This window comes from Stegostoma tigrinum, chromosome 3 (genome assembly GCF_030684315.1).
Source record: "Stegostoma tigrinum isolate sSteTig4 chromosome 3, sSteTig4.hap1, whole genome shotgun sequence".
NCBI lineage: Eukaryota > Metazoa > Chordata > Chondrichthyes > Orectolobiformes > Stegostomatidae > Stegostoma > Stegostoma tigrinum.
The window spans coordinates 108,739,549-108,752,248 of NC_081356.1; the positions used below are offsets into that span (position 1 = coordinate 108,739,549).

Below are 12,700 nucleotides of genomic sequence, written 5' to 3' on the forward strand. Positions count from 1 at the left end.
TTTCAAAATTAGCCCCAGTCAGTAACCGAAATTGTTGCTCCCATGTTGGGTCAATCTTTCACCTTTAGAATGGTCTTTTGATTATATCCTTGACCAGCCCTTCTCCCAGCACCTCAAAAAATTAAAAGTTTTGCTCCAAGGACTATTGGAATAGGTAGATGAAACATCTGGACTCAAAGACAAAACAACCATTTTCCCATATGGCATAAATAGTTTTCACCTTGCCAACGGCTTATTGGATTCATTAGTCCTCATATTTACAGTAATATGCTTAGTAACTTTAGACATTTCAGTTCTGACTTAAGAATATGGCTTTCATCCCACTTGATTTAACATCAAGCATTGCACACTTTTGCACAGCCTTGCACCAGAAAAAAGAACTTAATCTCTCTAGATGCATCTAGGATGAGAAACCAGCCTTATCCTTCTCATTTGCCAAACGAAAATCTATTTCATTTGGCTTTTTCTTTTGCCATTTTGGTGACCACTTATTCAATTTCTTCCATATGAAATGATACTGAATTAAGCTGCTCAACTATGCCTAATTTTCCAGATACTTGTAGTTTTAACCAAAACAAATCTGCATTATCTGCTGCAGGATACCAACTCCACATTTCTGCACTGTGTTACATATTCATTTGTGGAATATTAAAACTATAGACTATTCTAAATGTTGCATTATTCGTATAATCACCACTTTCTGGTGCATTCAATTTCTCAGCATGGAACAAAATCTCACCTACTTGTATTTTTAATAAACAATTTATATACGCATCAATTGCCTACCATTTAAAGATTAACAAATTTACACTTTTCTATCCCTTTGCTCCTTCTTTGCCTGGACTTATTTACCCAAATATCAATGTGTCTCATTTCCCCATGTTTTACTATTTCTTTTTCTATTTCATTTCTTTCTTTCTCATTTATTTGAGGCCCCATTCTTCCCAGATTGGCCATCAGCAGCCAATTATAACATGAACCCAGATTAGACAGGACTGCTGTATTCATCCAGCTCTACACCTTGTTATCTCAGATTCTCCAGCATCTGCAGTTCCTACTATCTCTTAGACAGGACAATTCTCTTGCCACAACCATCGTTATTGATATTTTCACTCTCCCTTTTGCCATGGGTCTCAACAATCTCAATTTCTGCCACAGCACTTCACAAAATGGTTTCTGCATTTTGTTTGGCATATCAAGTGCCAAATGTTGACAAAAAAAAATCAAGAATATTATTTCCCTGAAATAAGCTTGCAGATCTGGTTGTTTCATCTTCCATTCTTGATGGAATAATATTCATTACGGCAGAATTGAGAGTTTTAAGCTTTATGCTACAAGGAATTTGAAGAAATATGATGTGCATGTTTAAACACCTATATACGTTAGGTAGATTAATGCATAATAGGCCCATGCTAGTTTTCAATAAACACTTCACTGCAGCCTACAAACACCACTGTGCTCAGAGACTGTGACTGTGGATTTCAATGGCTTAAAGTTTTGAGAACAATATTAAAAAGTACACTACCATTGAATTGTTCAAGCTTTTTCTTTTGAATATTATTTACTCTAACAGCACAAACCAGTTTCCAATTTTTGGATCATTTACTCTATCACAATGCATAGTCATGCCCACCTGTGATGGCGTACTGGTTAATTCCATTTTTTCCTGCATTTTCTCTTTTGCTATCCGCGCTGCGTCTTTAAATTCTTGGAACTTTTCTGCAAACTAAATTGGGAAGAAGTTTTTTTTTAAAAATGTAGCTTGTAAGATAAGAAAGAATACTTCAATACTTCAAATGTACAACCGATTGCCTTCTTGAACATTTCTTACTTTCATTGTTCCAATTGTTAGTTAGTCCTTCTAGTCATATTCTTGTGCTCTTTCTGGGCATTTATTCAAAGCCTCTTGAAATTTGGATTGGATCTGTCACCAACATACTCTCAAGGTAGTGCATTCCAGATTTTAATGACTTGCTGCATAATCACTCATGATAACTTTGGTTCATTGCTCTTTATCTTAAATTAGTGTCCTCTCATTCACTAGGTTAGTGCATTATTATACTATCACTATCACTTTGACAACAACGCTACATTGTGATAGCTAAAAAGTCAATTAGTGTGTCAAATTGTGCAGCAATCAAATTGGCAAGATACAATCTCCTACATCAACCTAGAAGTCAGACTTACTAGCCTCCAAGATTGCAGTTAAGCCAATTTGTCAGTATTAAGAACTCAGAGATATAGCAGGCTGAATATTCCCTTAACAGACATGAACTTACTTAGTCATGCATATTTAGTCACCCAATTTGTTAAGTAACTCTAAAGTTAGTTATTACAATTTAACCATTTTTAATAAGAATCAGTATTCATGCTTAGTGCAGTGGATGTGCATTAACCTCATTTTGTACCATTTGTATTATGGGGGTATATATCCTGATAATCACCATCTTAGAGTAAGCTCTCCCACTTGTAGCTTACCTCTACATCCCTAAACTTTTAAGGTGTACTCACTCCCTGGATGGGAAGTTGAGGCAGAAAACCTTAGCCTTTGCAAAGGTTCTTGAATGTCATGAAAAACTTCAAGTGCTCAAAGTCTAATGGACCTAGAGAGGGAAAGTCAAATTAATGTATGTATTTTGCTGGTACAGACTTGGTCGAAGTGACCTCTTCTGTACTGTACGATTCTACTAAGCTTCCTGCCACTTGTTCATCTCCTGAGCCCTTACTAATTGTGAATGTTCAGGGGACAGACATGGCTAGCTGAAGGGATGGGAGCATGACATGTGGTGAACTGTGGAGTCAGGAAGCAGGAACTGTAGTGAGGGCGGGGTGGGGGTTGGGAGATTGAAAGAAATTAGCATTTTGTAAACTTAATACTTTAAAATTTATTTTGTTCACAATTATAATAATTCAGGAACAACCACTATTTAACTTTATAGGGTGTAATGTTTCTGATAGTAACAGTCCTGCAGAACCAAACTAAAGCCTTTACATTAACAGTAATGGGAAGGTCTAATTAACTTAACATTTTGACTTAGTTGTACTTTTTAAAAAAGGAATGCAAATACAATATAAACTGCAAGTCATGATGGTGGATCTCAAGTTGTATTACTGGCCATCTAACACTTCAGTCATGCACTAGAAATTAGGCTTAATTTGATTAAAAAAACTTAAATTGAATGAAGTGAAAGTACAGATGTGTTTGAGTATTCATTCTGCCAAGATCTCTCGCAGTACAATTTTAAAAATTTAACCATAAAAATGACTATTCTATGTGGTTATACTCACTTTAGTTAGATGATGCTCTGAGGAAAAGCCAAGACCATAGACAGTGTTTGCACGACTGTCTGGCCACTGACCAAACTTTTGAGATGTTTTTGTGAATGTCATGTTTGGAGTGATTGTGCTGTTGATAATTGCCTGAAAGAAAGAAAACGCTTTATTGTATAATGAAACCGGATTTTACAAGTAGAAACCTTCAAACAATGTCAATGGTCCCTGCATTCCCGAATGATTTTAGACGTGCCATTTAATTCGAACCAATACTTCAAAACAGGCATTGAAAGATGCTTAGGTTAATTATTTCTTCACCATCCCATCTGGAAGATATTTACAGCAGGCTCTCAAATTTTCTCTCCGTTAGCTATTTGTTTCCCTACATTAAAATGGAAAAATCCTAAAATCTGTTCACTGAAGAACAATCCTGTTAATACAAGTATTATGCAATCAACATGATTTAGAAACATTTCCTAAAACAAAGAATGGAGTTTACAAAAAGAAATTTAAAAGTTTTGCACTTCAATCTAAAGGAATATGAAACAATATGAATCTCATGCACTTCCATCTATAATCCAGTTGTCGAATGAAGAATGTTGATCGTGTTATACATTATTTTGGTAAACTCAGACTAGTGCTCTTGGGATACAGATTCAAATGTCTCCAAGGCAACTGGCAGAACTGAAATTAATTTAATAAATCTGAAATAGAAAGATAGTCTCAGTCATGGTGACTTTGTAAACACGATAACCACTGTTACAAAAATCCATCTGTCATTAATTCCCTTGGGGTAGGAAATCTACTATTCCTACCTGGACCGGTCACCATGTGATGTCAGAACCATAGCAGTGCGATCAACACTCAAATGCCTTCTAATGGCCTAGCAAGTCACTCAATTTAAGGATATTTTACAAAAAACCACAGGGATGTGGACTTCACAGCAATAAATGCTGGCCAGAACGTCCTGGATGTGATGAAGAGCTGCCTTGAACCTCTGTGGACCATTTGGTATAGATACATTTACACTGCTGTCAGGGAGGAAGTTCCAAGATTTTGAACCAATCACACTGGAAGAATAGTATATTCCAAGTCAGGATGGTGTGTTGCTTGATGAACTTGAAAGCAGTGCTGTTTCCAAGTATCTGCTGCCCTTGTCCTTCTAGATTGTAGAGATCATGCAACTGACAAGTGCTGTCTAAGGAACCTCTGTGAATTTCTACAGTGCATCTTTTAGATAGGACACACCACTGCTATTGAGCAGTGGAGGGTGTGAATATTTGCAAATGTGTGCCAAAAAGGGTTGCTTTGTTCAGAACGGTGTCAAGCTTTTTGAATGCTTTTTGAGCTGCACCCATCCAGGCAAATGGAAAGTATCCCATTATGCTCCTAACCTATCTCTTCTAGATGGAGGTGGTTTGGGGGAATCAGGTGGTGAGTTACTTACTGCAGGATTCAGAGTCTCTTCCTGCTCTTGTAGGCAGCATTTATTAGATTAGTCAAGTACAGTTTCTAGTCAACAATAACCTCCTGGATCTTGAGAGCAGGAGATTCTGTAATAGTAATACCAATGAATATCAAGGAGTGACTGTGAAATTCTCTCTTGGTTATGGCCATTGTCTGACATTTATGGTGTGCACATGTTATTTTCCACTTGTCAGCACAAGCCTGTAAATTGTCCAGGTCTTGCTGCAACATTTCCTAATTAATAGCTATTAATAGACACTGTTTAACTGCTTCACAAGCATTACATAATGTGACTATTTTATTTGCAGTCATGATCACATTTTCTTAATACTATCTTTACTCTGAAATTTCAAGGCACTATGACTTATCTTCATCTTAATTTGTATCCTTTTCAATGTTGTTAGTTAATTAACTGGAACTTTTCCCCTTAATTTCGCCAGCCAAGTACCAAAGATTTGAAAGAGACAAATCTTTGATACAGTTGTGTGTCAGGAAAAGAGGCTGTCAATGTAAAAAGAAAATTCTCATTTATGCGGTACGTTTCAAGAAACCCCAATGCATTTTGCAGGCAAGCGAAGGGCTTTTTAAACTTGAGTTATTATGTAGGAAACAAGATCAAATTGTAGAGTTCCTGTGTTCTCTCAAATAGCAATGTAATAATGATCAGGTATTGTTTAATATTTTGGTTGAGGTACAAATATTGGATAAGAGAGACTGAAATAATTCTTTTGCTTCTCTTTGAAATAATGCCATGGAATTTTGTATTCCAACAGAGCAGATGAGGTCTCTGTTTAATATTTTATCCAAGAGAAGCCCCTCTGTCGGCTTGATTTTTGTACTCCATTATCTTGAGCTCAAATCTTCTGTGGCTCATTTTATAATACTCAGAGCCAGTTGACATTAACTTTACACAGTCTGCAAAGCACGCAACGTAGTCCCAGAATGTGACAAACGATACTACCACTCAACATCTAGGCAATTACCATCTACAACAAGTCAGCCTCACCACCTTCATTGGACATTCATCAGCATTACCATCAACATCATCCATGGGGCCAAATGGACCAGACAATTAAGTACTGTGGCAGGTCAGGAGTTTGGTATTTTGTGGCTAGTAAGTCATATGCAACTCCCAAAGTTTTGTGACATGCACAGGCTGAAGTATTATGGAATATAGTCCACTTTCCAGGATGAGTGCAGCAAAAAGCTTAACACTACTGAGAACAATGCAGCCTCTTAATCAGCACTTCAACTCCTTAAAACACTCAACACCAGTCCAGTGGTTAGGATCAATGCCATCTACAAGACAGAATCTAGCAACTCAAAAGACTAATCACCAGCAGCTCATAAACTCACCTTTTAGCACCAAGTAGGGTAATTGCCATTGTAAATTTGTCCTTGCCATCCCAAGTATCTACCAGATTGGTTCAGATTTAGCACAAACAGCTGCAGAAAAACCAAAATTCCATCTGCATTCTTGTAGGTATGACGTAATAACCCAGATTTTCAAACAGCATCCTGACTTGGAAAGACAATGTTTCTAACAGTGGTGCATAAAAATCTTCAAATTTACTAACTAACTGCACAACGGGCACACTTACATTACATGGACTGCAAAAGGCAACGCAACCCAGCTTCAAGATCATTTAGGGATGGGCAATAATGGTTAGCTATGCAAGTGATATTCATTCACATCAAGAAATTAAAGAAAAAAACTGATGGAAATACTTGTGACAATTTACTTGTTCCATGTATAGATTTTTTTATTAAATGAATATGAGATCAAATTTGTGTAAATTAAACAGTAGATTGTACTGCTTGTGAATTCCAAGATGGTCATTTCTAAAGTGAAAGTCTAAACATTTATAGACATATCCCAGTGCAAACGTTGGGGGACAAGCCCACCGCTACCTAGCTGGCTCGCCCTGCTTAAATTTTGTTTCTAACAGCCCCGGAATTTCCGAGGCACGACGTACATGCATTTCCAGAAGAATATTCTGTTTGATAAAGCTGATCAATCGGAGACCTGCAGCTGCGTACAATGGGAGGAGACTGAGGAAGTGACATTCAGTGATGAACCTAGACAGGGAAATATATCCAGGATCTCACTGGGACCAGGCTGACAGCTTCCTTTGCAATGCGTGGAGACAAGTGCACTTAGGGAGACAAAAACCAATGAATGGTGCGCATTTTAGTAACAGGAAGCCCCCCAAACCTCAAGTGGCCAGCAGCCTGCAAGACTGCACTTTCAATGTTGGCCTTTCCTGTCACCCATTAAGGTAGAGTCCAAAACCCATTATAAAACTCCATTTAAGGCCTTCAAGTAGCTCATGTGTGGGAGACCCACTTAACATCAACCACCTGTAAAAACATGTTGCAAGCAGAGGCAAATCACATTAGTTTTACAGATCCAACCACCCATGTAGCATTTAGTCCTACATGCGATCAGGAAAAAAAAACAGAAAATACTAGCAAACAAGTCCCTTAATATCCATCTCACAACCAAAATAAAGATATTTTAAACATCCGATCAATGCAGTTTTACAACTGAAACAGGACCAAAAATGATTGGTGCATGGAGTTCATTTCACAACCCAGAAGGATTTATGAATAAGCAATGAAGAGACAGTTACACAGGCTCTATCAGAGCTTCTTTATAATAAAAGCACATGATCTAATTAATTGTATTCTTGATGTCTCTGTAATGAGCTTCCAGGAAGGGAAATGAAGAAGCAATCTGCAGAATCAATTCAGGTGAGATAAAATGTTGGGAGTACAAAAATTCACACGATGGATTCCTGGAATGCAGAGATTATCCTGTAAGGAGAGAGTGAGAAAATTCTATTCCTCAGAGTTTAGGTGTAGTAGCAATCTCAGTGGAATGTATACAGTTCTTGAGACTTGATTGGGCACATGCTAAGATGTTCTTCCTAGTTTGGGAGTTGATGAGTAGGGGCTCACAGTCTCAAGTGATGGGAATCAGCTATTCAGCACTATGATGAGATGGCATTTCTTCACTTAAGGTGTGGATATTTGGAATTTTCTTCCATAACAAGCTGAAGATACTCAGAGCATTCAGCATAGTGAAGGCAGGGATTGGAAAGATTTTTTTGATCATGAGGGATCGAAAGTATCTAGGCATAGAAGGGATTTAGAAAGCTGAGGATGATGATCTATCTTACTTATGGCAGAGAAGGCTGAAGGGAATGGATGACCTGCTCCCATTTCATGGTCCCCAAGGGTCTGTAATATTTTTCCAAGTGGTCAGGGAAATAATTTGAAATGCAAACCAAGTAATGACAGATAGCTGTATGGCACAGATTGGGTTGGCCATCTCAACTAGTAGCAGACTCTAAGGGCAGACACATCATACTGTAGGAAGCAGACTCACTGTGTATATGTACCAGCTGCTTAACAGCATTAAAAACTGTTCATGCAGCATGTTCCTATTATGAAAATTATATAGCTTTATAATTTGGATTGATGCCCTATAATCGCTAATCAACTAGAGAGGGGTACTTTGAACAAAGCAGTTCGAGAAACACCAAATCAACTGCAACTGTTCAAAACACCCCTCACAATAAGCATGTTTAACAGCTCCTTGCAAGAGCCCTGTACAAAGTTCCAGTTTGGGGAATAAAACATAACACAGGAGTCATAGTTTAAACTGGCCAGTGACGTCAGTCAAAACTGTAACACCAAGGGTTGGACATTCCAGCTACACTGAAAGTGGGATGAAATATGCAGAATAGTTGTGATTATTTTTGTCCCAAAGGAAATCTCTGCCACAGGAAATTTCAATAATTCCTGCATTTCTGGAGAAATAAAAACTTCTTTAATGTTAACACTCCAGTGTCTCTCAGATACCACTCAACTGCTGAACTGCCAATAGTATACAAATAGCTGCTTTGTATTCGTTGTGTGCATTTGGTGTTAATTTTGATATCCAGCAATAGCATTTAACCAATCTGTTCAAGACAATGAACGCCTAAAGGGAGATTGTCTTTGATCCAAAAAAAATACATGGTCCAGATAGCTGATTCAAAAAAACTGTATGATTTAATAACACTTTGTTGCACAGGCAAGAACCAAAAGGAAGTAGCTTTAATTACAGAAGGAGGTACAGTATCAATCTTTCTTAAAGGGAGATTTTCAGAACTATGCACTCTGATCACCAAAGTATTCTGAAGTCAATTGTTATGCAGGAAACATAGCCAACTTGCATGCAGTAAGCTTCAATCAACTGCAACATAATGGTCATTGGGTAATTTGTTTTAGACATATTGTTTGAAGGATAAACGTCTGCAAGGATGCTGGGTGCAACTCCCTTGATCACTTCAAACTAGTGCTGTGGGATGTTTTCCATCCGCCTGGAGAGAAGTAAACAGGATCTTCGTTTAATGTTGCATTCAATAAAGGGCATCTCAATGCACACAGAAATCTTGAACCAGTTTTTGTGCTCACATTAAAATCACATCGTGCAAAAGATCTGATTTTTCATTTAGGGAAACAAAGATGCTCAGATGGATTAAGGACAAGCTTTGAAACAGACAGAGCATGGTGTAAATGCAAAATTGAATGGAGGGGAAAGTCTAGGGGAATTTGGCATTAAACTGTTTGAGAATTATTATTGCTGTTCACAAATAATGGTGGTGCAGTGGGTTTGCCCTAATATCAAATCTGTTTTTGGTACAAAGCAGGTAAGGAGTAGAAAAGAAAAATCACTTTTCAGATGTACTTGATGAGTTGAACAGGCAAGTGGATATCCAACTATGTAGATTAATTTTAATATGGATAAGTATAGACCAACACTTAAAAGGCAAAAAAAAAATGTGCAGACGTAACATGGAAGACTTTTACTCTAGTAGGCCAATGGGCATTAGAATGGTGTAATAATTGTTTATGTGCACAATACCATTATTTCAGTAAAGTGATGATAATAAACAAGAAAATCTTCACAGAATTATACTAGAGGATACATGAATTTTTTTTTAAACAAAAAGTGTATACATACACAAAATGCATCTCAGCAAATTAGGACACTACAGGTGTGTTGGTCCTCAACAGATACTTCAGGTGTTAGGCAAGGATATAATAACATGAACTTGATTGAGTTTTTTGACAAAGTGACAAAGAAGATTGAAGAAGGCAAAGCAGGGGATATTGTCTATATAGACTTCAGCAAGGCATTTGACAAGGTTATTGTAGACTGGTTATCAAGGTTAGATCACATGGAATATTAGGAGGACTAACATCTGGATACAAAATTGGCTTAAAGGCAGGAGACAGAGGGTAGAGGTGGAGGGTTGCTTTTCAAACTGGAAGCCTGTGTCCAGTAGTATGCTGCATCCACTGTTTTTTTATCATTTATATCATTATTTGGATGCAAATAATGTGGTATGGTTAATGCATTTGCCATATGGTTAATACTGGTATCACCAGTATTGGTAGTGTAGGGGCATCAAAGAGGGTTACCTTAGAGTACAACAGGATCTCTATTAGATGGATAATTGACCATGGAACTGCAGATGGAGTTTCAATTAGATAAGCGTGAGGTGCTGTGGGTAGGTCAGAACTTGTATACTTAATGGTAAGGTCCAGGAGTGTGTGTTGCTGAACAAAGAGACCTCAGAGTGCAGGTTCATAGTTCCTTGAAAGCGGAGTCGCAGGTAACCTTGGTATTGAAGGCAGCATTTGGCATGCTTGCCTTTGTTGGTCAGTTGAAGGAATGTAGGAGTTGGGATCCACATTGAGGCTGCATAGAACATTAGTTAGGCCACTTCTGAAATACTGCATGCAATTCTGGTCTCCTTGCTATAGCACAGGTGTTGTGAAACTGGAAAAAGGTTCAGAAAAGGTTTGAGAGTGTTAACATGGGCTGGAGGGCTTAAGCTATAGGGAGAGGCTGAATAGGCTGGGGCTATTTTCCCTGGAGCATCAGACGCCAAGGGGCAGCTTTTTAGGAATTTGTAAAGTCACAAGGGACCTGTACAGGGTAAATGGTCAAGGTCTTTTCCCAAGGGTAGGGGAGCCCAAACTAGAAGGCATAGGCTCAAGGGGAGAGGGGAAAGATTAAAAAAAAAAGAGACTTAAAAGAGGGTGGTGCACGTATGGAATGCCCTACCAGAGGAAGTGCAGGAGGCTGGTACAATTAAAAAGGCATCTAAATGGGTATATGAATAGCAAGGGTTGAGGGGGGGGAAAGAGGGCCAAATTCTGGCAAATGGGACAAGATTAATTTAGGATGTCTGGTTGGCATGGACGAGTTAGACAGAGGGGGCCGTTTCCCAATCGTACATCTCTAGGACTTAGCTGAAGCTAATCGGGAAAGACTCTGCACTGTCTGCGGATGGAAGACTTGACTAAAGCCAGAATTTTAATGAATTCAAGCTTGTTAACATTTGGACAAATAAATTAAACAAATGGAAATGTAATGTTAACCCCTCCAATAAGTGGGCAGTAAATTGCAATTCTGAACAAGGTCAATGAGACAATTACATATTTGTATTGTCTCTGGACTAGTAATCCAAAAATATAGGCTATTCAGAGTTCTGAGGAAGTGTCACCAGACCTGAAACGTTCACTGTTTTTTCCTTCACAGCTGCTGCCAGACCTGCTGTGCGTTTCCAGCAATTTTGTTTTTGTTCCAAGAAAACAAAAACAAAAAATATAGGCTATTGCTCTTATGACATTGGCATGAATCCCATGATGGCAGATGGTGAAATCTGAAAATCAGTTAACAAATCTGGAACTGTAAGTAATACTAGTCCAATGGCAACCATGTAACCATTGTCGAAGAGTCACAGTTGGCCAATTTTAGCCAAACACCCTGGTTTTCCACACAAAAACTATGCCAAAAAGATGTTTTTTGTTGAATACTTCCTGTCTCAGGCTTACAGATAGACATACAGACAGTGAACAAGGCAACAGCAAGGACTTTTTTTGCATTAGCTACCACATGGAATGCAGATGGTAGCTGGTCCTTTTGTCAAGGAGAGGAATTGAAAGAAAGATTCATTCTGGCACAACTCTTCTGGGAGTGGAGCTGGGTGGGGAGCAGGAGAAGAGAATGGTGAGGGGAAGGATCCTCATAAAGCTGCATTGCTAGAGGATAGTGCGGAACTGCCTGGAAGATAGGAAACTTGATGGACGCTGGACTTTCCAATTCAGTTAATAAAAGCGGAGGAAGTGAACCTGTTAGAATCTGGCATTGACTTTGGGTAGCTGTCTGAATATACTGTAACTTGCTCTCAACATAATTGAGAAATAAATATGGAATTATCAGTCATGTCAAAGCATTGATAACGAGTGGCCTTTCTCTAGTCAGAATTAGCTGGTTACTAAATAATGTTCAGTTAATAAAATTAACAAAGTGCTGGAGAAACTCAGCAGATCTGGCAGCCCTTTGAGAGAAACAAAGTCCAGATTTCAAGTCACCTATGGCTTATCTTCACTAGAATTCATAGTATTTTGCTTTGTTTTTACTATTTACAGTAAAAAGAAAATTCAATACCATGGCTAATTCCTCAAGTTGAGCCTGGGAATTCACACTAAGGTTGTCACTCTTTGTGGGAAGTGTCAGTGACAGCGACAAAACATGTTAGTAAACCAGCCCCTATGCACTGTATTTTCATGTAATTCTCACCTTTGACCCATCAAGGCTGATTATCCTGTACACATTACGTGTATTATCATAGAAGTAGGACACAGTTACCGCATGTTTGCTGGTGGGAACCCAGTTCTTCTTTGTGGTAGGATCAATCTGGAAGACATGGGCTCGTGTGCTGAAGATGGGCTGCTCCCTGGGGGGGGTAGAAAGTAGAAATTATGAACTTGCTCAAAACAAACTGCTTGCAGAATCATTCTAAAGATGGAGAAGTCAAATAGTATCAATCACGTCAACTTCCAATGAAACCAACAAATTGAAAGAAGCAAGATTTTTCAAATTAGGAAACGTTGA

The 12,700-nt window shown here is 38.3% G+C and overlaps 1 protein-coding gene across 3 annotated transcripts in view; it reads right to left on the bottom strand.

Annotated features, from left to right (window-relative positions):
* The window catches only part of LOC125451215 (homer protein homolog 1-like), an 89,016-nt gene that overhangs the window by 39,161 nt on the left and 37,155 nt on the right, over window positions 1-12,700 (bottom strand). For 2 of the 3 annotated variants that reach the window (XM_048528085.2, XM_048528086.2), the window contains exons 2-4: window positions 12,386-12,542; window positions 3,289-3,420; window positions 1,634-1,726 (exon numbers count right to left, since the gene is read on the bottom strand). In XM_048528085.2, coding sequence (XP_048384042.1) covers window positions 1,634-1,726; window positions 3,289-3,420; window positions 12,386-12,542 — 382 coding nt within the window. The remainder of the gene's footprint in view (window positions 1-1,633; window positions 1,727-3,288; window positions 3,421-12,385; window positions 12,543-12,700) is intronic. The other variant, XM_059644824.1, reaches the window with a different exon arrangement.